Below are 25,620 nucleotides of genomic sequence, written 5' to 3'. Positions count from 1 at the left end.
GTCCCATCAAAAAGAATAAGGGTGTGCATGCAAAGATATGTATGGAATTGCAATATAAATCTGCCCAACTTAAAAAGACTCCAGTCTATTCCATGCTTGTGAGGGTATTTTAGGGACCTCTGTAAGTTCCGCACAATCCTGGGAAAAGTTACTGAAGGAACTGCAGAGCAGTTGCTTTGAAGCACGGAGGGCAAAACGGTAGCACGGCTGCATCTTTTCTGGGGACTGTAGGTTGTCTTTCTGCAACTGCTGTATAGTCCCAGAAGAAGTCATAGTTGTTTCAAAGAGCTTCATAGAGGTGCCACATTTGCGTCTACAAGCAATCCAAAGCAACTTTTGCCTTCAAATCCCAACTCTCTGCTTTAAGGAGCTGCAGACACAGTTGTGTTCCTGCATGCTGCAAAGGACCCGGTGTACATGCATGTATAACAATACACAAACACATGCATATGTGTACTGATACACGTACACATCACACAGAGCTGGAGGGTAAGCTTTTAAAAGAGATGCCTCTTTTCTGACAGTATCTGATATTTCTTTACATCACTGGGAATGTGGGCTATTTCTGCTTATTATCAGAGAGCAGTTTGGCCTGGAAAAAATGATTAAATAAATCTCTAAACTTGTTACTTTCCCGCCCTCCCTGCCCCCAGGGCCTAAAATGTGTTTGTGTTCTATTTGCCTGTGCGGTCATTTGCAGTTGTAAGATGCTCATTAGTTTTAGAAATCATTTCAAAAACAGTCCTAGTGTCAGTTCCTCCATTACCAATGGAAAAAAGAAAAAGGCACCGAATGCTGTGTACCCTCAGCACCATTTGTCGCCTGTCCAATTGAATATGCCGGAAGTGGATGCCTTGTCAGTTGTTTATAGAATGGGGTATATGGGGCAGGTGGGGAGAATGAGCTCCATGATCATTTGAGTTGTCAGGGAAGCATCCAACAAGTCCAGTGAACTCCCATTTTAGGTCAAAGGTTGCACAGGCCTCCTGGAAACCTGGAGACCCTTGAAACTGAGGAGTCTTAATCTGCAACTAAGATCATATTCCTTTTTAACCATGTTTTGTAAATCTGCTAAATTGATCTTTACTGAAATTCTTTTCTTTTTCCCTTGTTCTTGTTTTCATTCCCCTCCCCCCCAGTACTTCACCTACAGTGTTTTACTGACCCTCCTGGCTTGCTCCGTGTTCCTTCAGATCAGCTGCATTGGGAAACTCATTTTGATGTTGATTATTGAATTTATATATGTCCTCATTGTGGAAGTGCCAGGCCTTACCCTCTTCGATAATGCAGACCTTCTGGTTACAGCCAATGCCATGTAGGTAAACATAAAAAGTCCATGGGGGGTGGGGGGCGTAGGGAAAGGTGTGGCCACGGTTGGTGGTGTGAAATTTTCCTGAACAACCATGTGAATTGATATATTTTAATCTGGACTGAACCACTTCATTTGACATCTATGGCTGAACACTTTCCATTTTCTAAAATAAAATGTGTATAAAAATCCACATTTTTATACTTTTTTTTAACGTATGGTGTTGCCATCTGAAATGGAATGGTCCAGAACCAGGTTTACCACTTCATATGCCAAATTGGTGGCATTATCCAATATATTTCAGCAATATCTCATCCCAACCCACTTCACAGGTTTTTTTGGGGGGGGGGAATAGTAGGAGGAAGGGTATGTTGGATATGTTTGCTGCCTTGGGTTATTTGTAAAAAAACCCCAACAATACAACAATAAATACAAATGTATCTCCAAGTTCTCACAGACCGGTAAGGAGGATGCACAAAATAATAGTCAGTCTGGAACTAAATCTTGATTTGCCTCACACCATGCTGAGAATCTCCAAGATATTGGGGCAGCCTTCGTTTTCACCTGAGGAGCAGAGGCAAGGAAAGGAGCATGGAAATTATAGAGGGAAATCCTAAATATCCAAGCATCAAGAGTGGCACAACTGCAGCTGGCTCTAAGGGAGTGGTGTTCCCATTGGCCAGGGGTAGGCAACCTTGGCTCTTTTATGACTCGTGGACTTCAACTCCCAGAATTCCTGAGCCAGCCATGCTGAGGGAAAAGAGAGAGGTTTCCAAGCTGAGCTATGCTGGCTCAGGAATTCTAGGAGTTGAAGTCCACGAGTCATAAAAGAGCCAAGGTTGCCTACCCCTGCCATTGGCCTAGCAAGAAATGGACACTGTGGTAGCCTGGCTCCCTGTGTTTTGGTAGGTGTGGCTATCATTGGCTTGGGGAGCTGCTGAGAAAGCTGTTCAGTAAGGCTTTGCTAAAGGAAGAGCTCTGTACTGCTGTATGGATTGCAGGCAGGCTACAACCTTATCGGTTGTGCAGCTTTTCTGCAGTAGCGATAGGCTACACAACCCAATGGGAATGTAATCAGTGTCGTTATGTGGACATGTAACATGGGGAGACGTGAGAAAGAAATCTGTGAAGAGATATATATGATGTAACAGATGCAGAATAGGAAAAGTAATTATTCTCTAGCATTAAATCCCTGCCACAAATTTCCCATCTTGTATATGGTATTGGAAAAGGGACCCCACCCTACCCTCCTTGGGACTTGAAGTACCTGCAGGAGTCAGGATATTGGAATATAAATTTATTGTGAAAGATAAGGGCCACTCCTTCCATTCTTCTCTCAGTGGAGTGATGAAAGATTGGTGCATGGGATAGCTTCCAGCACTTAGTTTGAGGATTAATTTCTTCCCATTTAATTTTAAGCAGTGTGACAAGGCTGGTGGTAGCTTGGTGGCCAGCCAGTGATATTTACTTCAATAAGAAGGAAGGAAGGAAGGAAGGAAGGAAGGAAGGAAGGAAGGAAGGAAGGAAGGAAGGAAGGAAGGAAGGAAGGATTCTCAATTTAAGCTCTAAAAGGTGAACTATTCATGGTTAGGTGGTTGCTTGCATTTCCATTGCTCCCTATAATATCAGCAAGAAGTTATTTAGAGTGAGGCTGATTAGTTGGATCTCTCTCACTCCACTCTCAAGCCAACTTTGAGTAGCAGGACTGGGTCTCAGCATTTACCCAAGGGCACCGTATAGGAAGGCCTGTTTCCATAAATCTTACTCGGACCAGCCAAAGTTTCCAATGCCAGGCAAGCAAAAGAATTCAGCATTGATACTAGAGGTGGAACAATATAATTCTGTGGGCGAATCTGGGCTTGCAGGATTTTTTTAAGATTGACATTAAGTGATTGCAAAGATGCCTTCTAAATGTGCAGTTCCTGGGAATAAGCCTCTTTCGACACAGAGGGCTTACTTTGAAATAGTACACACACTGTGTTGTGTTGCTTGGATGTGCTAATGATTCATTAATTTGACCAGTGACTCATTAGAGCTGGCTTCTCTGCTGTGCAGAATTTTGATCCCATTGGTGATTAGCTACCCCGCTATTATCATTTTAGCCCAGTAATGTTTTATTATTTTTCATAATGCTCTTAAAATACCCTGAATAGCCATTTTGATTGAACTCGGTAAGTGAGTAATGCATTAAAAAAAAACTGTCTCAGCCTGAATCACACACGGGAGGGGGGGGTTTCCATATTTTTAATTGTTTTGCTGAGATAATCCACCTGAACATGATTTTTCTCTTCCTATAAGAGAAAATTGAAGGCAAATTAGAAGCAGTCATATGAAGGAGGAATCTGAAAACAAATCATCTTTTTAGACATTTTCTAGTGCCAGGAATTTTGATCAGGCTAAATTAGAGCACTTTTAAGCAATTACTTGCATCACCTCACAATCAAGATGTCAGGAATAAGGATGAAGTAAATAAGCCCATCTTTCCCAAGAAATAAATATGGGAGCTGCAGTTTTGGTACTTATAACTTACTTTTCTTCTGAAAGCTCTTTTAATAGCTAGGACTCACTACTTAGCATACTATTTATGGCTGGTGGGAAACTTTTAGGAAAGCCAATCATAGCTTAGGTGCACCTGCTTCCAGATTCAGGGCATATTCTATTCTACCTTCAACTATAGAAGCTCCCTAGATGATTTTGGGCTAATCATTCCCTCCCCTCACAGAGATTTGAGTAAAGAGGTCTTACCACACTTAGTTATAAGCTCATTCTGGGGGGAAAATGCTAATATTGCCCTTACACAGGATTATGGTTATGTGGAAAATAAGGAGTGGAATTAATTGAATTAATATGGATTCCCGATCCACCAAACTACAGTAGTACCTTGGTATTCAACTGCTTTGAAACTCATCAAATTTGGTACTCTATGCATTTTGATGTGAAAATTTGGTCCCAGGACTCATTGTTTGTTTGGTACTCAACGCACAAGCTAGAATTTGTCAATGTCAGCTGCCTTGTGAGACACTGCATTTTTCCTGGGAAATTTTTTTTTGCTACTCAACATTATTGTTATTCATCGCACCTCCCAGAACTAATTAATGATGAGTATCAAGGTACCACTGTATGGCAATGCTAGCTACATAGAGATGCCACTTTTTCTGTCATACAAATTTACTCAATGTGTAGGCCTCTTTTCCTACACTGAGCAGAGGCCCAGACAGAGTCCTGAATGCCCCCTTCCAATTCTCTGATTCTAAGGAAGGGCTGTGGTTGCAACTCCACAAGAACAACAGAGCATTTGAAGTTGTAACTGGAAAAGCAACAGCAAGGTTTAGGCATGGCTATATACATGGACAGCTTGATGTTAGCTAAATAGAAATACAAGGTATGTTTAATGTGAAAAATTAATTTGAGCTGCAAGACTGGAAAATAATGGCATTAATTTGATTGCAAATTTCCTTTGCTGGGTCTGACATAGCTATTTGATTCTACTATAACAAAGTCTTAAATCTGTGACAAGATATAAGTAAAATTTCCAGGAAGGTACAAACCCTGAAATATGAAGAAAATTGTAATTGTAAGATACTCTTCCATTGAATAAAAATTATAATTGTAAGATACTCTTCCATTGACTGAAATAATAACTTGGTAGATATAAAGATTCACATTTTCCAAATAATTAAGTGAAATACTTTGGCCTTAAAATGTAGTATTTCATAACCAATACATTATGCCTATTTAGGTATAGATATCTTTAGCTTTACTCATCACTGGAATTATTTGCTTAACTTCTAAGCAGCATAGATATGCGATGTCTTGTCTAACTCTGTAATTTTCCTTCTAATCCTTCCCAGTAAAGAGTAAATCCTCACTTCAACCAAAATTAAATCCAAAAGGTACAGGATACACCTCTTATGTTAACCGTACTCATAGAACAAATTCTTTGGAAGTGGTTGTGGCTCCCCCTAGTGTCCAAGGTGAAAAACTGAAAGAATGTTATTATGGAGCGTTGCACATTACATCTCTGTACTAAATGTATGCTTCTTTAATTTATTTGCATATTGAATCGAATGGAACTTTGCATGCTTCTAGAAAAACAAGGTAGGGGAATGTTTCTGAAATTATTTTCAACCGTTTTTATCAACTGTGATCGTAAGAAGTGTCACCGTTTTCTTTTGTGTATCAAAAGTGTTGTGTTTGTGTGCATTTATGCTTAAATTGTCCCCTGGGAAGCTGGTGGTGGGTTGTGAACATTTCATTCTGGGTCATGGGCAAGCAAGGGGGGGCTTAGAAGGGAGTAGTCACTAATGTTCTATGCTGCTGCCTAAATGCATCTCTCCTAGGGATGCTCTGGGGAATTATTTTTCTCCACATTTTTTCTGCAACCTCTAGCAAATTTTCAAACGCCGGCTCTGCCCCAACCTCAGATTAGTTCCTTTTCAGTTCAGTTATTGATAGGTTAGCTTGTTAAAGGGCAGATAGACAAGACTTCCGAGCTCCTGTATATGGTTGTATCCCAGCATTTCATTGGGTTAGAAAGAATAAAAACTGATGTTGCAATTGTCCAATGTTAGACCCAGAATTTATGAGGGGCTCAGACATTATATGATTCATTGGGGCTGTACTTTTTTTCCCCCAACCAGCCTTATTCAGATTTTCTTGTTTAAAAAAAAAAAGGCAGAGGGCAGGATTTCTTATATTTTTAATATTGCATAGGATGTCTGCGTGTGAACCAGACATTCAGTAGGCTGAATTTTCGTATGGCTTTGTGCGTGATGGGTGGGGCATGGGAAAGAATGCAATTTTGTTGGGTAAATTGGTTACATTTTGGACATGAGAGGGATGTGTTCATGTGTGCCTGCACCCCTCCAGCTAGGAAATACATACAGTGCTCATAGGCTATAGTCATTTATTTGATTTATTAGCTGTAAAAGAAGAAGTTTCATTGAAAAAAAAGGGAACATGTAGCTCAAAGCAATTCTAGTTGTACTTTCTTTGTTTTTAACTTTCTTTTCCATATCTCAGCAGGCCAGTTTGTGTATCCCATTCTGCCAAGTTAGGATATAGCAGTTGAGTGAAAGAAGATATAAAAGGCCTATCTTGACTCAGAACTCAAACTCTTAGCAATGCAAGCAATATCATAGAAAAGAATATGTGAAATTGAAAAAAAAAACAGGGCTAATCATGATCTCAAAGTTGCTATTTCAACTGGATTGTTTTTTGAGGAGGAAGAAGAAAACCTTTCACTTCTCATCCAAGAAGCTTCATCAGCTGAGATTCATTCACAAGTGAAAAAGCTTGTGATGAAGCAAAACATTTTCTTTTCCTTCCTCAAGGAAAAAAACGGTCCAGTTGCCTTTTGAAAAAACACCTTTGGGGCAACTTTGATCTGATGACTGAGAATCTCCACAGACAGTGGCTAATGGTGGATAAAAGAAACAAAAGATCTCTTTGTGTTGCCTAAAATATGTCCTTTTTGTTCTTTTAGCGTGTTTTCCAATGAGACTGAGAATGGAATATGGTGAGTTAATGAGGGACGATGCAATTGCATTTTCAACAATTGAGATGTGTTTGAACATCTCAATGGTTGATTTTCAACAATTAATCTAGAATCGGTGGAGGCTCCTATTGGTGCAGATCTGTGGCAGAAAGAGGGAGGGTGCTCTTGGTTCAAGATGCTGCACTTGGACTGCAGCTGGTTGAGTTCACTCTTTTCCTGGATCAGGAGTCCCTGCACTCAGTCATTCAAGTCCTGGTCATCTCACATCTGGGCTACTGCAATGCACTCTACATGGGGCTACCGTTGAAGAGCATTTGGAAGTTTCAACTGGTGCAAAGTGTGGCAGCACAGGCAGTTCCTGGGGTCCCTAGGACGACCCATGTTAAGCTGCACTGGCTGCTGGGTGCAGTTCAAGGTTTGGGTTATTACCTTTAAAGCCCTGTATGACATGGGGTCCAGGTTACATGAAGAACTGCCTCACCCCACTGGGACTGGCTCACCTTAGCTGCACCAGCAAAGGAGACATGCTGCAGGCCCTGTTGGTCAAGGAATTCTAGGGCCTTCTCTCCTGTGGCTCCTGCCCTTTAGACCAGTGGTTCTCAACCTTTTTAATGCCGCGACCCCCAACCGGTCGTAAGTCGAGGACTACTCAACCGGTCGTAAGTCGAGGACTACTCAACTGGTGCAGCACCGTTTGCAGAATGGGACTTTTGGCGGGCTCAGCAGGGCAGAGACAGCCTGGACAATTCCTATTGGCTTTTGAAAGCCAATAGAATTAGACTCTATTCAAGAGAGTCTATTCTATTGGCTTTCAAAAGCCAATAGAATAAAAGGGAGTAGCACAGCTAAGGAAAAGGGGGAAAAAATGGCGGACTGCGTTGTTTGGCGACCTCCGTGAAATGGTCGTTCGACCCCAAATGGGGTCCCGACCCACAGGTTGAGAACCACTGCTTTAGACTATCTTACCCCCCCGAGGTGAGATTGGCTCCTACCCTTCTGTCCTGGATCTGCCAGATGGCTTGGAGTCCCAATGGGGGAGCATCACATTGGAGGTGGTTGAATTAAAAGACAATCACACATCCCCCCCCCCGTGCATCCTGTCGTGTCCCTCCCCATCTTTTAACTATGTTTTATCTTGATTGGGATTTCTTTCTTTTTTATTATTCTTTTAACAATATTTATTAGTTAGGATTTTAATGCTTGAAGCTGCCCAGAGTCATTTCGTTGTGAGATGGGTGGCAAATAAATTCAATCAATCAATCAATCAATAAAAATGCAACAAGGGACATGCAGAACATGGAGAAATTGAACTCTAAGCCCTCTGGGAGCATTTCAAGGGGTGAGAAATACGGGAAGATTTTTTTTTAATAAGTTTTTATTGAGTACAAAGAAAAAAAAGGATTAAAAACATTGAACATGGTAAATCGTCTTTGACTGACATCTCAGTCCATATTGTACATTAATTACATATAATATATCTATATACAAACTATACATTTTTGGTCTCTATCTTAACTTATCTCGTTATTTGTGACCTCCATTTTTTCCCCCTGCATCTATAGAATTTATTCCATATTCGATAAAATTCTGTTTCTTCCTGATTTTTTTAATTTACTGGAAGATTTGATTTGTCAACATAGAAGGCATTATTATGTTCTTTATGCTTGAGTCACTGTTACATTATAATTTTCAGATTTGTGTATTTTGTTTCCTGTATAGTCCTTCCAATGTGTCCAGGGTTGCTTTGAAGATTGTAACCCCTGTTGTCATCACTGTTTTTGTCTTGGCGGTCTATCTACATGCACAGCAGGTGGAATCCACAGCGAGGCTGGATTTCCTTTGGAAGCTTCAGGTGTGTATGTCTGCAGATGCATATTTTTGCAGGCATGTCTTTAATATTACATTAGAGTACCTTTTTATGATCATACATGATTGCTGCTCAAGCTGTTATTTTGTTGGGCTACTTACTGGGCTCATAAATCAGAACTAGAATTGTCAGATCAGGAAGCTTATACAGGATTTTTTTTTCACATCATGATCACAGATATCTTGCTGTAGATAATCTACAGGGGGCCGATAGGCACCATCTTAGCGTAGTGGGCCTATAGCTTAGATAAAGATTACTGACAAGCACATTTCCTAGATTGCTTTCAGAACATTTGCGTGGGAAAAGTGTTGCATAAATATTGTAAATTGACTAAATGAAGAGTATTGTAATTCGGTGGGAGTTCTTTTCAAAAACTAAGCAATTTTACTTGATTAAATTATGTCTCAAGGATAACAATCTTGGAAAAGTTGCTGCTTTTACGAACGTCAATGGTTTTCTTCTTCATGGAATTCTACTCCGATTGATCAGCCTCACCAAACTGAATCAGAACTCAAAATGAAGCTTCCACCCATATTTGAGTTCAATTTTGAGGACAGAACTAATACTTTCAGTAATAGGTCTTCTAAGTATGCTTAAGATTAGAACCCGATGAAGTGTAACAGGTGACTCTGTTATCACCAGTCTATTACATTCCATGCATATTTATTTCCAGCCCATTTCCCATTTCATTCATAAATGAAGTTAACTTGCAACCACCTCCTTGTCTCTCTCTTTCTCTCTTCAGGCTACTGAAGAAAAGGAGGAGATGGAGGAGCTGCAGGCCTACAACAGACGGCTTCTCCATAATATCTTGCCAAAGGATGTAGCAGCCCACTTTCTTGCACAGGAGCGGAGAAACGATGAACTGTATTATCAGTCCTGTGAATGTGTGGCTGTCATGTTTGCTTCCATCAGCAACTTCTCAGAATTCTACGTGGAGCTGGAGGCCAATAATGAAGGGGTGGAGTGCTTGAGGCTCCTCAATGAAATCATTGCTGATTTTGATGAGGTGAGCAAATTCAAGGAGAACAATGGTCTCTTTCATGCTGAGGACCGATCACTATGTAAATTCCACACAACATTACCTTTGACACTTGGTTGTCTAGGTTCAGGGGTTCTTTAAGTGACAAATAATTTTTAAACTTTCTGCTCTAATAGATATTAATACAAAAATTCAATTGAACCTTCTCTACAGTCGTAAAGAGTTCCCCAAAACTCTTAGAATTCATGGAACTAGTTTTCCTATCCCAGTTGAGTGATTGCATGTCCTGGTCACCTACTTAGTCTTTTGGCCCCTAGTGCCATAGAGCGGGGCAAGTAGGAATTGAGTCAAGGCAGCTGAAACATGCATGTACTTGCTAGGAAACTTATTCATTATAGCTAGCTTGGATTTTCTTAAATCTTTTTTTGTAGCAAAGAAGAAATTACATTATAACAGAATAATCTATGCCATACAATTAAAAGTGCAAATAGTGTTAACTCAATTACCTGTGTGTGATAGCAAACATTGACATGTCATTTGTATTATACTAAACACAGACAGGAATTTGAACACACAGGAATATATTCATATTGTATTATATTATATCGAAACATTATAAAATATTGCCTCCTATACTGGGCTAGAATATTGCATCAGAAGATCTAGGACTTATTAACCCAAGGACAAATGATGTGTGTCAGTGTTTGAGAGTCTATGTCAACTCAGTATGGCCAACTCGCCATGGCCAACTCAACACAAGTTTCTGCAGCCAACTCACCATGGCCAATTTTCTGTGGGACAACTCACCACGGGACAAGAGTTACACTAATATTAAGAAATAGTTTAATACAAGGGGTCCCAAACCTGTGGGCCATGGCCCGGTAATGGACCGTGGCCTGCTGGCCACCAGGCCGTGGGACAGGCTGGCCAGTGCGTGCACACATCCCCACTCGTGCTAGTGCCACAGCTGTGGGATACAAAAACAGGACACCATGTCACGGGGTGCAAAAACGGGACACCGCCATGCTGCAGGGCATGAAACAGACCACTGCTGCGCCTTGGGATGCGAAAACGGGATGCCGCTGCATCTCGGCGCAAAAATGGGACACTGCTGCACTGTGGGGCGCGAAAATGGGTCAACGCCATGCTGCGGGGTGCGAAAACAGGCCACCGCTGAGTCTCGGGGCACGAAAACGGGTGCTGTGTGCCACACAAGAACAGGGCAGGGCTAGTATCATGCAAGTTTGTGCTCGCGGCCCCATGTGTGCGTGCATGTGTGTAAAATGCTTCTCCCTCCCTTTACCTCTGGTCCATCAACCAAGAAAGGTTGGTGACCTTTGGTCTAATAGAATCATTAGAGATAGGATGCCAAAGGAGGGACAAAATAAAATGTGAATTACAAAAATTAAAATATTTTTTAAATTATTTTAAATAATTAAATTGAATTGTTGAATTGTCCCGCAGTGAGTTTGGCCATGGTGAGATGACCATGGTGAGTTGGCTGAGGCAAGTTATCTCATTCCACAAGGCACAACCAATAGCTGTTTTCGTGTTTTAATTTAGTGTTTTAATATAGTTCAATCTCTAGGTCTGTACTCAGGATCCAAATAGCTCATTTATTTTATTTTCATATATGAATCATGCTGGATTGTTTTAGCTGCTAATGGATGTAATATCCAGGATTGTGCACAGATCATTTACAGAGCATGACTTGATTTACACGTGTCTCCTTTTCCTTCCTTGGATTTGTAGATAATAAGTGAAGACCAATTTCGACAGCTGGAAAAGATCAAAACAATAGGGAGCACATATATGGCTGCTTCGGGTCTTAATGATTCCACCTATGACAAGGTGGGCAAAACGCATATCAAGGCCCTGGCGGACTTTGCAATGAGGCTAATGGATCAAATGAAATACATCAATGAGCATTCGTTCAACAATTTCCAGATGAAAATAGGTAAATATTGTGGTTGTACTTTATGTTCCAGAAATTCACCCTCTCAATCCCCTCTCTGCGATTAAAAAAAGCAAATGCCATATTTCATATGAAGCTACTGAATGCAAGTAATCATGTTTCTTTTGACTGGTATTCAGTTGGCAGTGCCAGTTATGACTTATGCAAATTATATAACATGTCCAACCGACAGTGGGAAAATCAAAACACACCCCTGCATCACAAAATGTGCTCTTTGGTGCACAGTAGCTACAAGCATAAATCATTCCAGATACAAAAAGATACCTAAGAATAAGCATACAATAAGATAAGCAAGTAATCGGTGATCTTTTCAGCTTCCAGAATTTCACACATTCATACACACTAGTATCAACGCAAAGCTTCCCAGTCAATAGGCTTGTAACTACACCCTGATAGGTCTGCATTTCACTAGGACCAAAAATGCAAAACTGAGAGCTATCTCATTGTCATCATTTTTCCATTTCCCCCTTTGTATTATTTCCTTCACACTGATGTCCCAGATAGAGAAATTTACTGTGTAATATCCAGAGCAGGCATAGTTTGTTCTGATTGTGTTTGGGGCACATATTGCAGTCGAAATAAAATAAAATAATGGTTCTACAGTTCAGACATTTCTACAGAATATGTATTCACATTTCATTCCTGTGACTTGCGGAAGCTGCAGAAGGTTAACGGGCAAGACAGGAACCTCAAGAGGCGATATCCTTTCGGGCATGCCAGAAACACTTTGATAGGGTTGTGACTGAGTCCTATCCTGATTGATTTCGACAGAAAAGATTTAAGAAAATTCTTAATGTTTCCACTGAAGTCAGTGGGAGTAGATTGCATTTTGGTTTCCAAATATTTATAATTTTTATTTGCAACTTAGTGCGAAGGATGGATTGTTTCTTTTTTTCTCTCCCTATTCCCCTGCTTTCTTTCTGTCTCCCTTCAGTTTCTCTGTATTTGCTCATTTTTTAAAAAAAAAAAACTTTATTAAAATAATTTTTAAAAAATAACATTTGTGGGAAAATGTGAATCTACAAATTATTTGTTATATTTATATGGCCTCCCACCTCAAAAAAACATGATTCTGGTGTGATATATAAATTACTCTAGTAGTTAGCTAAATAAATAAATGAAAGAAGGGTGTGCAGTAAACTGCTTCCTTTCTTTCTTTTATTTATACAAAGTGACTTCTTCAAAACTTAGTAGAGGTGAATGAGGCCTGGGGATGAATCTGATGGTTGTATTGTTGCTGCATGTGATTTTCTGATGGTAACTAGTAAGCAGCCATTTATTTTTGGAAGTCTTAACTCCTTACTGCTTTGTTTCTAGGGCTCAATATTGGTCCTGTAGTAGCAGGAGTCATAGGTGCACGTAAGCCCCAGTATGATATTTGGGGCAACACTGTGAATGTAGCTAGTCGAATGGACAGTACAGGAGTCCCTGATAGGATTCAGGTGAGTCTTTCTGACACCTTTTTTTTTTTTAACCTTTCCAAACTCTGCTTGCAGCAGCACTTACAAAACTTATAATAGTGAGAGAGGAGAAGATACTTCAGCATACATTTGATGCAACTGCCTTCCCCCTCTGTACTTTGCACCCTCCTTTTAATAGAGCCAGCATCTGTGTTTAGAGGTTGAATGCTTATGCCTGGCAATTGGATAGTAAGGCTTCTTGAGTATAATGGACTCTAAATCTAGTAGACTTGCCTAGCATCAGTTCTCCAACCTCTGCTTCCATATGGAGACAGAACATGATTTCAGCAGAGTTATACGCCTTGTTTAAAACTCCGCTTCCTCCGATGCTTTGGCAAGTGCCAAGGCCTCTGTACTGTGTACATAATCGGAGTGCAAAGTTTTCTCTCCAATAATCCCAGATAAACGTTTAATGAGAGGGCTTGAGGGAGCTGAACAGTGATTCTTCTTTTTGAATACTTTCCAGGTCACCACAGACATGTATCAGGTCTTAACCATCAACAACTACCAACTAGAATGCCGAGGGGTTGTGAAAGTCAAAGGTAAAGGAGAAATGACCACCTACTTCCTAAATGAAGGCCCATCAGCAAGTTAGCGACAGTGGGCAAGGATGACTCCATTGATTCAAACACAATAGCAAGTTGGAGAAAATGTCACTGTTTCACAGTGAAGCTAATCCCAAGGCACAGTTGAGTATTTCATGCGATGCCTTTTTAGTAGGATTGTGTGCAAAGGGGAAAAAAAAGAAACACAGCTTGGGCTGCCTAGCACACACACTTCAGAAGTCACCTAGCACTACTGCAGACCTTTTTCCGAAAGTAGAACGTTAAGTGAATTGACCAAAGATGTATGTTTAGTGGAATGTGGAGATGAAGAGGTGGATTTGAGATCTTCGTTGTGGCTGCTACACAGGACTTAAAACTATTTAAGTATTTATTTGAAGTAACACAGTGTTTTTACTTGGTGGAAGGAAAGTATGATTCATTGCAACAAAAAGGAAAACTAAAATGAACAGCATTATTTTGGAAAGGCTGTGCACTCCCATACTATTTCTGGTCTGTGCTGTCAGCTCCTTGAATGTGCCACTGTTCTTATCTTAGCTGTTTGAGTGGGCTTTTAAAATGGAAGTTGTTGCCCACTGTAACTCTTTACAAAGGGCCTTTTTAAATTATGCCATCGGTAATGTTTTTAAATGGAAAAGTTGCCTTGTTATGTACTCTTGCTATCCCTAACCCTTACACAAATGTGAGGCTTTCTCATTTTAACAAGAGAGGTCTGTTTAAAGGAGGGAGAGTTAATTGTTTAAAGTGAGGAAAAAGAATTTTTCATATGTATTTATTAAATGAAAAGACCTTCTAACTCCTATTGGTGCATTTTGGTTCACAGGTGAATGACTAGCTGTTAAATCTTCCTGTGGGTTGGGGAGATTTTTCTGATACGTGTGGGATTATTGGTTTGGGAGGTTTTGTATTTTGTAATATGGGAAACACTGACGCTAATAAATATACCAAAATTCTATATTTTGAAAATTTTGTGTATTAAAATTTCATCCCAATTGTGCAACAGTGATCAGCTTGTGTATCTGCTAGAACGCAGTACACATAACCGCTATGTGAAAAGGTGTAGAAAAAGGAGAGACTCACATGCAGCAGTCTAAGCAAGCACTGAGCATCTGGTACAGCTGCTTTTATCTTTTGGGTTGAGCAATCTTGATCCATTCATACACGCACCATAGTTGATTGCACCTGACATACATTCCCTTCGCTGACATAATCTGCCTGGGAGGAGAGGGGAAACGGGGACTCCGGGTTGGGCCCCTTTGCCTGAGAGCTGATCGGTGAGAGATCTTTCCTTCGGTCTCTCTCTTAATTTAGCTGGCAGGGAGAAGCCTCTTGCTGAGTGAGCATGAAATTGAGTCAGAACTGGTGGCTGTGCACACAACAGCATCTTGGGAGGTGTACATAAGCTATAAAATCGTGGATGTTCTTTTTGTTCTTTTCAGAGTTGCAGACTTGGCAGTTTTCAATTTCTGTGCAGTCGAGGAAGCAAGCAGAAGCTTAAAAGGGGCTCCAGGATAAAAATAAAAATAAAATGCAGGTTATGAGACCTTAGGCTAAAAAAAACAAAGAAAAGCAAGAACTAGCCCAAATAAAGTTAAAGATAAAATGTATCCCCAATTTGGAAATAGCTTTTGAAATGTAAGTGAATGACACTGGGATAAAAACAATTTCCAATATTCAAAGAACCAAAATAAAAAAAAATCAAAATATTTAATGATTTAATAATGTGCAACGAATTGCTGTGGAATATTGTCTAGAAATGTTGCTGTTATGAAGAGGTGGGGAATTAAATTCTACTTTCAATTCACTGAACTGGCATTTAGTTTAAAAAAAGCTTGGGAAAGTTTGGATTTTTTTTTTTTTTTTGTCTATAACACAACAAAATTGATTGCGGAATTCTGGGATGGCCTAACAATTTTTTAAGAAAAGGAGGACTGATACGCATTTATAAATAGGTTCATCATGAATTTTCAATGCCCATACATTTTATCAAAATATTCAAGTGTAGAAAGCATATATTTTTATATTTCAATACAAGAATTTATATTGAACCTGGCTAGCTCCAAAATTAATAACCTTTGACAGATTTTTTTCTACTTTTCAAGATAGATTTTTAGTAATATTAATAAGCTAAATGGCTATGACATGAGATCTGAACTCTGACCAAGAAATTAAATAAAATCTCAATTTATTAAATTGGTTAACAGAATTCTCATGTGGAGCTCTTTTAAACAAGAACATAGTAGTATCTCATTTCCGTTATGTTCATTTGTTTCTCTTCTAGTAGGGTATATCCTGGAGCCATAGTACAGTCTGATTTGTAGAAAACTGCCAAGTTTGTCCTTGTACTATATGTTTTTTAACCTTTAAACAAAATCTGATTTCCAAAGGTCTTCGTTTACATGGTACTTCAGCTTGTTCTTTATCTTCCACCCTTTCTTTAAGGTGTCATTTACCACTTCCAAAATTTAATTAATAGCACAATATAGGGTCTTTTTTTTACGTTGGCCTCCTGCTTTGAAGTGTGCATTAACATTTGAGCAGACTGCCTTGCGCAATTGTGTTGTCAATGAAATTTTCAGTCGCCTGTATCTCTGACTGTGATTGTTGACTGTGTCATGATCATTTCAAGGGGTATGCACTCTTTATTCTGGCTCTTACAAGATGAATGCAGTTAGGATTTCCCATGGAAATTGCAATCTGTTTAATTTAACAACTATATTAAACACTGTTTCACTTGTCAATCAGTCTTTTCTGGTTTTTCATTATTGGTTTATAAAAATCTAAGACGTTTGTCACTGTGCTTTAAAATGACAACTGGACGTTATTTTGTTGACCTCCCAAATATTTTTTCAAGGTGATATATCTGATCTGGCTTCAGAAATGCATGCGACCAAAGTATGCTTTTGAAGCAGAAAGATTGTCTTGGCAGAAGAGTCATGCAAAAGTATTGCCATACTCCATCAGGCGAACACGTAGCGTCTGGGACAAAGGATTTTGAAATGAAAGAGTCAGCTGTTTTGTTTGATTTCTGAATCAAAGCTCAGTGAAACTGAACTTTATAGGGACTTAAAAGAGGGACTAGTATAGGGGAAGACAGGCCAAAACAAGTAGCCCTTCCTGTATATAAATGCAATGCACTTTGCATTAAATAGCATCCCTAGCTAAAACAAACTCTCATTTGAGTATACATAGAAACTAATTTCATACAGGCAATCCCTTGACTTGCAGCCATTCGTTTAGCAACCATTCAGAGTTAAAACAGCACTGAAAAAGTAACTTACTTACTTACTCACACTTACGACTGTCACAGCATCCCCGCAGTCACATGATCAGAATTCAGGTGCTTGGCAACTATCATGTATTCATAATAGTTGCAGTGCCCTAGAATCATGCAATTGTCATTTGCAACCTTCCCAGTCAACTTCTGACAAGTCAAGTCAATGGGAGAACTGGATTCATTTAATGACTGCAGTGATTCATCTTGTTAGGTGAAATGGCAAAAAAATGGTCATGAAGTTGGGCATAATTTAATTAACATCTGCCTTTAGCAATAGAAATTCTGATCCCAGGTGTAGTTGTAAGTCAAGGGCTACTTGTATAAGAATCTTCTTTGCTGATTCTTGTTGTGAAATCTGGTGTTGAATTGCAAGAAGGAAGGTCTCTTTTTCCAAAGGCACTAAGAGACAAATCAAATCAACAGAATCCTTAGTATGCAGAAAGAGACGCAGAAGGGATCCTCCCTAAACGTTAACAGGATTTACCCGACAGCCTGCGCTTTTTGTCTGGCAAGATAAATGTTGGGATGTGACTCAATAAATTACTCAGAGTAGTTTGTTGCGGTTGTTGCCCGTAGACAGGAAACTTGCCAGATTAAAGCACACTCTACATAACTATCAGAAAATCCTGTGAAGATTTGGGGAGGATCCTTTCTGCGTCTCTTTCTGCCTAAAAACAACTCAATGTTAATTTGTCTATTAGCTCCTTGGGGAACAGCCTTTCCCTCCTGCAATTCAATGCCAGATACCACCACACTCTATGTGAAAATGTTCACCCTATGTAAAAAAAAATTTTTAAACATTCATAGAAATATATTATCTTCATTCAAAGACTATATAAAAGTGATGTAGTTGAACAAAACAACTGAAAAATTGACTTTGCAATTATTTGACTAAAAATATGCCATTCCTTACGGCTGATATTGTCCCTGTTGGCAGAAACATCTTCTTAGCAGTAGACATTTCTTAGAACTGTGTCCCAATCTCTGATATTGACTGGGGTTTTTTTTTCCCATCATCCATGCAGATTTTTTTTCCAGCTGTTAAATGTTTCAAAGATTCTGCACAGCCCGTTTCAAATCATCCCACAGCATCTTGATGGAATTAAGATCTGGGTTTTGATTCAGCCATTCTAGAAATCTTTGTTTTTTCCCCAGCTATTCCTTGGTGGATTTACTGGAATGCTTAGGGTTATTGTCATGTTGCGTGGTCCACTTTCAGTTCAAGTGCAATCTTCTAATAGATGGTCTCACATTACTCCCAAGTGCCCTCTGGTACAATGAAGAATTCACAGTAGGTTCTGTGATGATGTACTGCCCAGCCCAAAACTATAACAGTTCCCCACTACCATGCTTTTCAGTTGGATCAGGTTATGAAAAAATGCTGTGCCAAACATGTCTTTTAGTTCTGGGGCCCAGTAACTGTTATTTTTGCCTGGTCTATCCAGTGCTCATTTTTCCAGAAGTCCTGTCACTTGCCTCAGCTTCTGCCCACCTAGCAGTTCAAAAATATGTTACATGCAAGTAGATAAATGAGTACTTCGGTGAGGAGACGAACTGGTGTTTCATGTAGGCAGGCAGTTTCCTGCCGGTTCTGAAACTTCCCAGTTGTGATGCCCATTTGCGAGGGAAAAGACTTTGGATGACCCTGCAGGAAGAGCCGCCCATCTTTCTTTTGATGCGAAACTAGTTTGCCCTCCTGTGGTGCACCTTGGAAAGCGCGTGAACATGTACCACAACAGAGCTAGTAAATTGGCAGCCAAACTACTACTCTGTATTAGCATTGTAGTCTCCTGGCTAATGTAACACCATACGCTAAATAAATAAAATAAAATAATAAATATTGTTGAAATGAAGGTCACATATCTCTGCTGAAATTTTTTTGAAAACACCAATACTTTCAATGGGGGGGTGTACTTACTTATTCAGATGACTGTATATTTCTTCTATTTATCACTGTAGGGCTCAACTGTACTTGAAAATGTCTTGAAGTAATGATATTAAGTTTGGTTTATGCTCTGAAAAGATACAGAGGCCTGAAGATATTTTGTAGATAACTGATTTAAGCAGCAATCTCCTTTCTCAATAAAAAAAAATAGTGAGCTTCAGATGAATGTTTATTTATACTTCTAGCATATTGAAGTCATTATCATTATCCCTATTGCTGGTCTGCTGTTTCCTGTACTGTTCTCGGTTGCTATTTATATATTTAAATTTATTACAGATGCTCTAGGTGGCTTATAAAAATTCAAAAACAGTAAAAATAGTTAAAATCATAAAACAACATAAACAGTGCAGATTGAAACAGTCAAAACAGTTTTAACAGAAAACCACAAATGGGGCACGACAAATACCTGAATCTCAGGATTGGGACCAAGGCCAGGCCTTAAGGACTTTTGCGTGTCCTAGAGAGAGGGCAGGAGCCATGGCAGAGAAGACACACTTCCTCAGTCTCTAAAGATGACAGTAATACTGGTAGTTCTTGGCTTACAATAGTTCATTTAGTGACCTTTCAAAGTTATAATGGCACTGGAAAAAGTAACTTATGACTGTTTTGCACCCTTATGACCATAGTAGCATCCCCATAGTCACCTGATCAAAATTCAGACACCAGGCAACTGGCATCATAATAGTTATACTGTCCTAGGAGCATGTGATCACTTTTTGTGACCTGACAATGTCAGTGGTGAAGCCAGATTCACATAACCACTGTGTTATAATTTAAGTGCAGTGATTCATTTCACTGTGGCAAGGAAGGTCATAAAATGGAGCAAAATTCAATAACTATTTTCCTTAGCAACAGAAATTTGGGGCGGCTTAATTGTAAGTCAAAGACTGTCCATGGAAGGATCCTGGAGCCCACCCGCTCTGCCTGAACGTACCAGAAAGACTGAAATAACTGGAGACAGGCAGTTTCTCACACATCCAGGCTGTGTCATGAAGGGCTTGATAGGTGATGACTAGCAACTTGAATTGCAACCAGTAGCTGACTGGCAACCAATGCAGTCTAAGAAGCAGCAGGTACTGCTACTCATTACTGTTTGTTTACTGCATTTTGAATCAATTGTAGCTTCCGGAGTGTACTACACTAATTCAGTCATGGAGTAACCAGGGCACAACTGGGCCTGAAGGGCCTCCAGCTTGAGGAAACGGCATGACTGGGGCACAAGATGAACCTTTGCCAAGATCCTCCTAGTCATAACTGTCACCTGCTCTTTGAGCAACAACTCTGAGTCCAGAAGGACCCCAAGTTCCGCACCAGTTTCAAAAGGATGGTGGTGGTGGTAGTAGTGCTGCTGCTGCCCAAGCCAAGAACAATGAAATCATCTCCGAATCTGAGGCCACACAGCCACACCTAGCAAATCTTGCCAGGATTGAGCCAAAGCCTGTTCCGCCCCAGCCAGACCCAAACGGCCTCAAGACATTGAGGCTACACAACACCAGCTTCATTTGCACAGTCTGGGGTTGAGATATAAAACTGGGCGTCACCATCATACAGATACTAGAATCCTGAACTAACAGATGACCTCACCTAGTGTTTTATGTAAAAAGGAGAGGGGGTGGAATGTCGAGCCAGGAGGCATCCCAAAATGAGAGGCCAGGGGCACAATCTCTCCCCATCAATGGAGGCTGCAATACAGTTCCTCCCACTTCCATCTTCCATAACTAATCCAGAAGGACACTGCAATTGATATTAAAAACCCATGAGGTCAAATTGCACAAGAATGGATGCATAACCTCCACTCTGCCAGACACCAAAGGTAATCAACAAGTTGAGACCAGAGTTGTTCCCATACCTTGCCCTGGTCTGAAACCCAACTGAAACAGGTCTAGATAAATCATTTATTCCAAAATCTATGTAACTGCTGTCTGACCACCTTTTCCACAACCTTCTCCACAAACAGAACATTGAAGACTGGATAATAACGGACCAGAATGGGGGTGGTGGTCAAGAAATGACCTCTTAAGGGACATGTGGAATGGTGTTAAAAGGAATGTGGAGTCCAACAGAGAAAACCTTTTCTTGTTAAGTTGTTCTCCTGCTCTTACCTATAATGCAAAAAACTCCAAACAGCTTATACTGGGAACATTCTAAGCCGCATGGAGGGAATAAACTTAGATTCATCTTTTTAAATCAAGTCTTTGCGCAAGCAGTAAACTATTCTGTTCCACAGTAAATGCTATAAACTAGTTTTCCAAAATTTCCAGAATTGGAAACTAGTGTTTCCAAACTGGTTGGAACTAGTGACCGTGATGTTAGACCTGCCTGGGCTGGTAGCTAAAATTGAATAATTAAGAACAATGATCATTAACTGGACAACTACAAAGATACGACGTTCTGCCTATACCACACAGAATCTGGCTGTTTTGCCATCACAAAGCATGATGAAATCTTTCTGTATTTTATAGGCTTGACATTAGCAACAGACGATAAGTTTCAACCCTAGATACCTGAACAAATGATTTTTACTAAATTGGACTACAATTTAATACATTTACACACTGATTTGTTTAATGACAGTTATCTATATAAGTTATTGTACTATATGATTATATAATGCTGCCAACTCATTTAACTATAGTTTATAGTGATTGGGCATTTATACTTGCGGGGAGGAACACTAGAAATTAAAACTTACAAAAGTTGCCCAATCCTTAATTGAAAATAACTCTTTGGCATCTATCTGAATAAATCTACAACTTGTAACAATAGCTGCAGGCAAATTTATATTACAAAAAGTGGAAGATATTTTTTGTGATGTGAAATTATTTTACATGTTTCAGGAATATGCACACATTTTTGAGATCACTGTTATCATTTGGCCCTCTATGAAATATTCATCATGAGATATTTTATACTTTCTTACTCTGTATGTTCTTATACTGTAAGAACATGAATACACACCATAAATTTAATTAAGGCATTAAAGCACTGGCTTTTCATTGCTGGCTTAGTGCAGTCCCATAAAGTACCATAATCACATTACCGTAGAAAAGGATCCAATACATGAAACACTGAAAATTACTGTGTATTACAGGCAAAAATACAGAAGTTAGGCTTTTATAAACTGAAGCCACAGTAAAATTTATTTTTTGGCTTTGTATTATATTAACTGAACCAATTATGGCTTATTCAAATTGTGATTAAGCAAATCATGGCTTAATGTACTATGCAAGCCCAATCAAAGATTTTTTTTTCCTCCACTGAATCAGTCTACAATTATCACTACTTGCAGATGACATGCAATTCAAGTCAAGAGACAAATCGGTTATTAATGGGGATTAGGTACTCCAAAAACAAATCCATCTCATTTGCAATCTTTTTAGAAAGTTTCCAATTATCTTTTAGCACACCTGCTTCAATATAATTCTTCCTTTAAAATAAATGTTGTAAGAAACTGTAATTTCATAATGCAAGGAGGAACGTTTAATAATAGTTTTTGCTGGAACCAAATTTTGCTTAGAGCTTCCAATGTTGACAGTATGATTTTACTCCAGTGGTTCTCAACCTTTTCTTCACCACAGACCCCCTTTAAATACCTTTTGTGGCCACGGACCATGGCCACAGACCCCAAGACTTAACTCAAGACTTAAATCATAATATTTCTTCAAATCTTTGTGGATCCCACATGATGACATCGTGACCCTCCAGGGGTCCACAGACCACAAGTTGAGAACCACTGTCTTACTCTATTCTGCAAATTAATTCACCCAGAGAAACTAAGAAATTAGTAGCAATAGCAATAGCACTTAGACCAGCAGTTCTCAACCTGTGGGTCATGACCCCATTTGGGGTCGAATGACCATTTCACGGGGGTTGCCAAACAACGCAGTCTGCCATTTCCCCCCCTTTTCCTTAGCTGTGCTACTCCCTTTTATTCTATTGGCTTTTGAAAGCCAATAGAATAGACTCTCTTGAATAGAGTCTAATTCTATTGGCTTTCAAAAGCCAATAGGAATTGTCCAGGCTGTCTCTGCCCTGCTGAGCCCGCCAAAAGTCCCATTCTGCAAACGGTGCTGCAAGTTGTCTGCAGCGAAGGTGAGCTGTCTGGAAGTTTCCATCCCTCCCTGCTGAGCAACTACTAAAAATGTGTAAAAGAGGGCCAGGGGTGGGAGGCTGGCGGGCGCAGGGAGGGTTGCTGGCCCGTGTGGGGCCCAGTGGGTGCCTTACCTCCCTTGGATTGGGCCAGCTGGTGGCCCAGCCAGTGGTCACTCTGCGCCGTCGCTGCCCCTTGCCAGCTACGCCTTGGCCGGCGCAGGGGGCGGCACCACGTATGCGCAGCGCTCCTGGGCAGGGAAAGTCCTCAACTTACGACGGTTGGATAGTCCTTGACTTACGATCGATTGAATAGTCCTCGACTTATGAACGGTTGGGGGTCACGGCATTAAAAAGGTTGAGAACCACTGACTTAGACTTATATACCGCTTCATAGTGCTTTACAGCCCTCTCTAAGCAGCTTATAGAGCCAGCATATTGCCCCCCCCAACAATCGGGGTCCTCATTTTACCAACCTCGGAAGGATGGAAGGCTGAGTCAACCTTGAGCGGGTGAGACTTAGAATTGCTAAACTGCTGGCAGCTGGGAGGCAGCAGAAGTAGCCTGCAATACTGCATTCTAACCACTGCGCCACCAGGGCTCTGTACCACCATACTGCTCAGAGGCTAAGAAACTGCTGGATAATATTCAACAATATTCTGTACAGTTCTTGCATTCCTGCATGTCAGAGATAGTATCTCAAATGAATTTAAAGGTCCTCTGTATTGATTTCAGTGAGCTTTCATGGTTTCTAATTTCAGCTGGAATTCAGCTCCTAGCACTTATCTTTTTAAATGCCAAGCCCTACTTTTTGCATAAACAAGCTTAATACAGACAGTGAATCTCTGTATTCGGGGGCGGGGGAGGGGGAAATAGCTGTTGCCTCCATTTCATCATGTTATTTGTACCCTACCTGCAGTGGATGCAAAAGTTAATTATCACAGGTGGTTCACCTTGTAGTTTATACATTGGCAATTGGAGCCACAGTGATCTAGCAGGAAGACCAGGTGTTAAGTCCATCTTCAGGCCCTGCAACTGTCTGGGTGACGTTGGACAAGTCACGCTCTCCCAGACCAGGCCACAATTCATGGGAAATGTGAAAGGATTATGTGCACTGCCTAGAGCTCTGTCAGTGTTATAATCTGTTACAATACAAATAAATAAATAAATTGCAACAATCCAAAGCTGTTTCTTCTGCTCTAAATACTTTCATAACACAGAGAAGCGGCTAAAAATTAGCTGCATCCCATCTTAGTCAACTGTTTAATTCGTTTTCTGATTTTATACAGAGAAAAGCTAACATCTTTCTCCTCCCACTATATCATCACAAAGTGATGTTTTTGTTTTTTTTTACTCTTCAAACTTTAGATAAGGAACCGAAGAGAAAATGTGGTGGTGTTATTGATGCACTAGGGCAGATAAGATCATGCTCTAAGTCTCTCAAAGCACATGAAAGAAGGCAGAAGGAAATAAAGTACTAACGCAGTTCATAATTATCTCAGCATTAGATGGCAGGCCTTTGGGGCTCAAGAACTAATCCCCAGGAACAGATGGTTTCCGGGTTAAGTTTTAATTAAGGGAAATGCAGACACACACCATTAAATTTATGTGCAATCCAATAATCTGGCATTTAGGAATTCATTCATACCGAACTGTTTGTTAATATGCAATACCATCCCTTTATTTCAGCCTTTTCTCTTGCCTCACAAAGGCAAAACTGGTTTGGGACTGAAGAAATCACTTAATATGCCGAGCAGGTCCAATACAGATTCTTGTCGTTGTCAGTGTTCTGAAAAATGGAGCTTTTCATGCTGCCCTCCGAATTCTCATTTATCCTTGGGGTATATACTCCAGCATTGGATTGCATTTCTACCCCAATTAGTTCCTGAACCTTTTTTTTTCTTAAAAAAAAAAAAAATTCTTTGAGGAAGAATTTCATTGCCGACTTATTAGTGCCTCAGAGTCCATGGAACTTCTCTTCGCACACCAAAGCTTTTCATTCCTGAGAAGAATACTGTTTGGATGAAGTTTGCCATGAAACTATCAGAGGACATCCGTCACACATTGTAATCAGGAGCTTTTCCTTGTGGCTGCCTTAGCCGGATTTGCAACGTTAAAAAAGCACCCACAGTCACATGAAAAAAGATCTGCCAGAGATTGCGCAATTCATAAAGGTACATATTACACAAGCAGATTAAGCCAAACGTTAAGAAAGATTTAATGTTCCGCCAGCTCATGCAATATGCAAACAGATAGCACTACAAAGAAAAAAATAATGATCATAGTTAAACGATAGCTTGTAGGACTTTATTTGCTTTCAATATGACTTTTATTCTTTTGCGGAAGAAAAGTCCTCTTTGCTTTCCTATGACTTTGAAGAGTGTTCGGAAACACCAGAAAACTAAAATTGGTCATTCAAGTCTGCCTCATGAAGCCATATAGAGATGATAATAGTGTTCTTGGTATTCTATTAGAATCTGGATGTTCGGGGCAACTAGTGAGTTCAGATAAAAACTTGTTTTATACTGATTGGAATTTTTAAGTATTTGCTTGAATTGCAATTCTATCAAATACCATGTATAATACAAAATAAGGTGAGTTCTGAAGATAAAGAAGATACCTCTTTTATCTCCGAATGCTCTTCCGACACTCAAAG

At 39.9% G+C, this 25,620-nt stretch overlaps 2 protein-coding genes across 6 annotated transcripts in view; one reads left to right on the top strand and one right to left on the bottom strand.

The window, feature by feature from the left end:
- ADCY5 (adenylate cyclase 5) overlaps positions 1-22,783 on the top strand; it is a 233,614-nt gene extending 210,831 nt beyond the window's left edge. Inside the window, exons 15-22 of the mRNA XM_039351971.1 lie at positions 1,140-1,315; positions 5,399-5,407; positions 6,795-6,827; positions 8,526-8,658; positions 9,419-9,682; positions 11,408-11,612; positions 12,948-13,072; positions 13,557-22,783. Of these exons, the coding sequence (XP_039207905.1) occupies positions 1,140-1,315; positions 5,399-5,407; positions 6,795-6,827; positions 8,526-8,658; positions 9,419-9,682; positions 11,408-11,612; positions 12,948-13,072; positions 13,557-13,685 (1,074 nt within the window). The 3' untranslated portion in view covers positions 13,686-22,783. The remainder of the gene's footprint in view (positions 1-1,139; positions 1,316-5,398; positions 5,408-6,794; positions 6,828-8,525; positions 8,659-9,418; positions 9,683-11,407; positions 11,613-12,947; positions 13,073-13,556) is intronic.
- SEC22A (SEC22 homolog A, vesicle trafficking protein) overlaps positions 9,805-25,620 on the bottom strand; it is an 85,364-nt gene continuing 69,548 nt past the window's right edge. For 4 of the 5 annotated variants that reach the window (XM_039351972.1, XM_039351973.1, XM_039351975.1 and 1 more), the window contains one exon: positions 24,568-25,222. In XM_039351972.1, coding sequence (XP_039207906.1) covers positions 25,022-25,222 — 201 coding nt within the window. In that variant the 3' untranslated portion in view covers positions 24,568-25,021. Of the gene's footprint in view, positions 11,435-24,567; positions 25,223-25,620 lie in introns of those variants that run through there. The other variant, XM_039351977.1, reaches the window with a different exon arrangement.

The sequence above is a fragment of the Crotalus tigris genome, unplaced genomic scaffold, assembly GCF_016545835.1.
Source record: "Crotalus tigris isolate CLP2741 ecotype Arizona unplaced genomic scaffold, ASM1654583v1 scf7180000018394.372285, whole genome shotgun sequence".
Classification (NCBI taxonomy): Eukaryota; Metazoa; Chordata; class Lepidosauria; order Squamata; family Viperidae; genus Crotalus; species Crotalus tigris.
The sequence above is the reverse complement of the archived record's forward strand: the minus strand, read 5'-3'. Positions and strand labels throughout refer to the sequence as shown.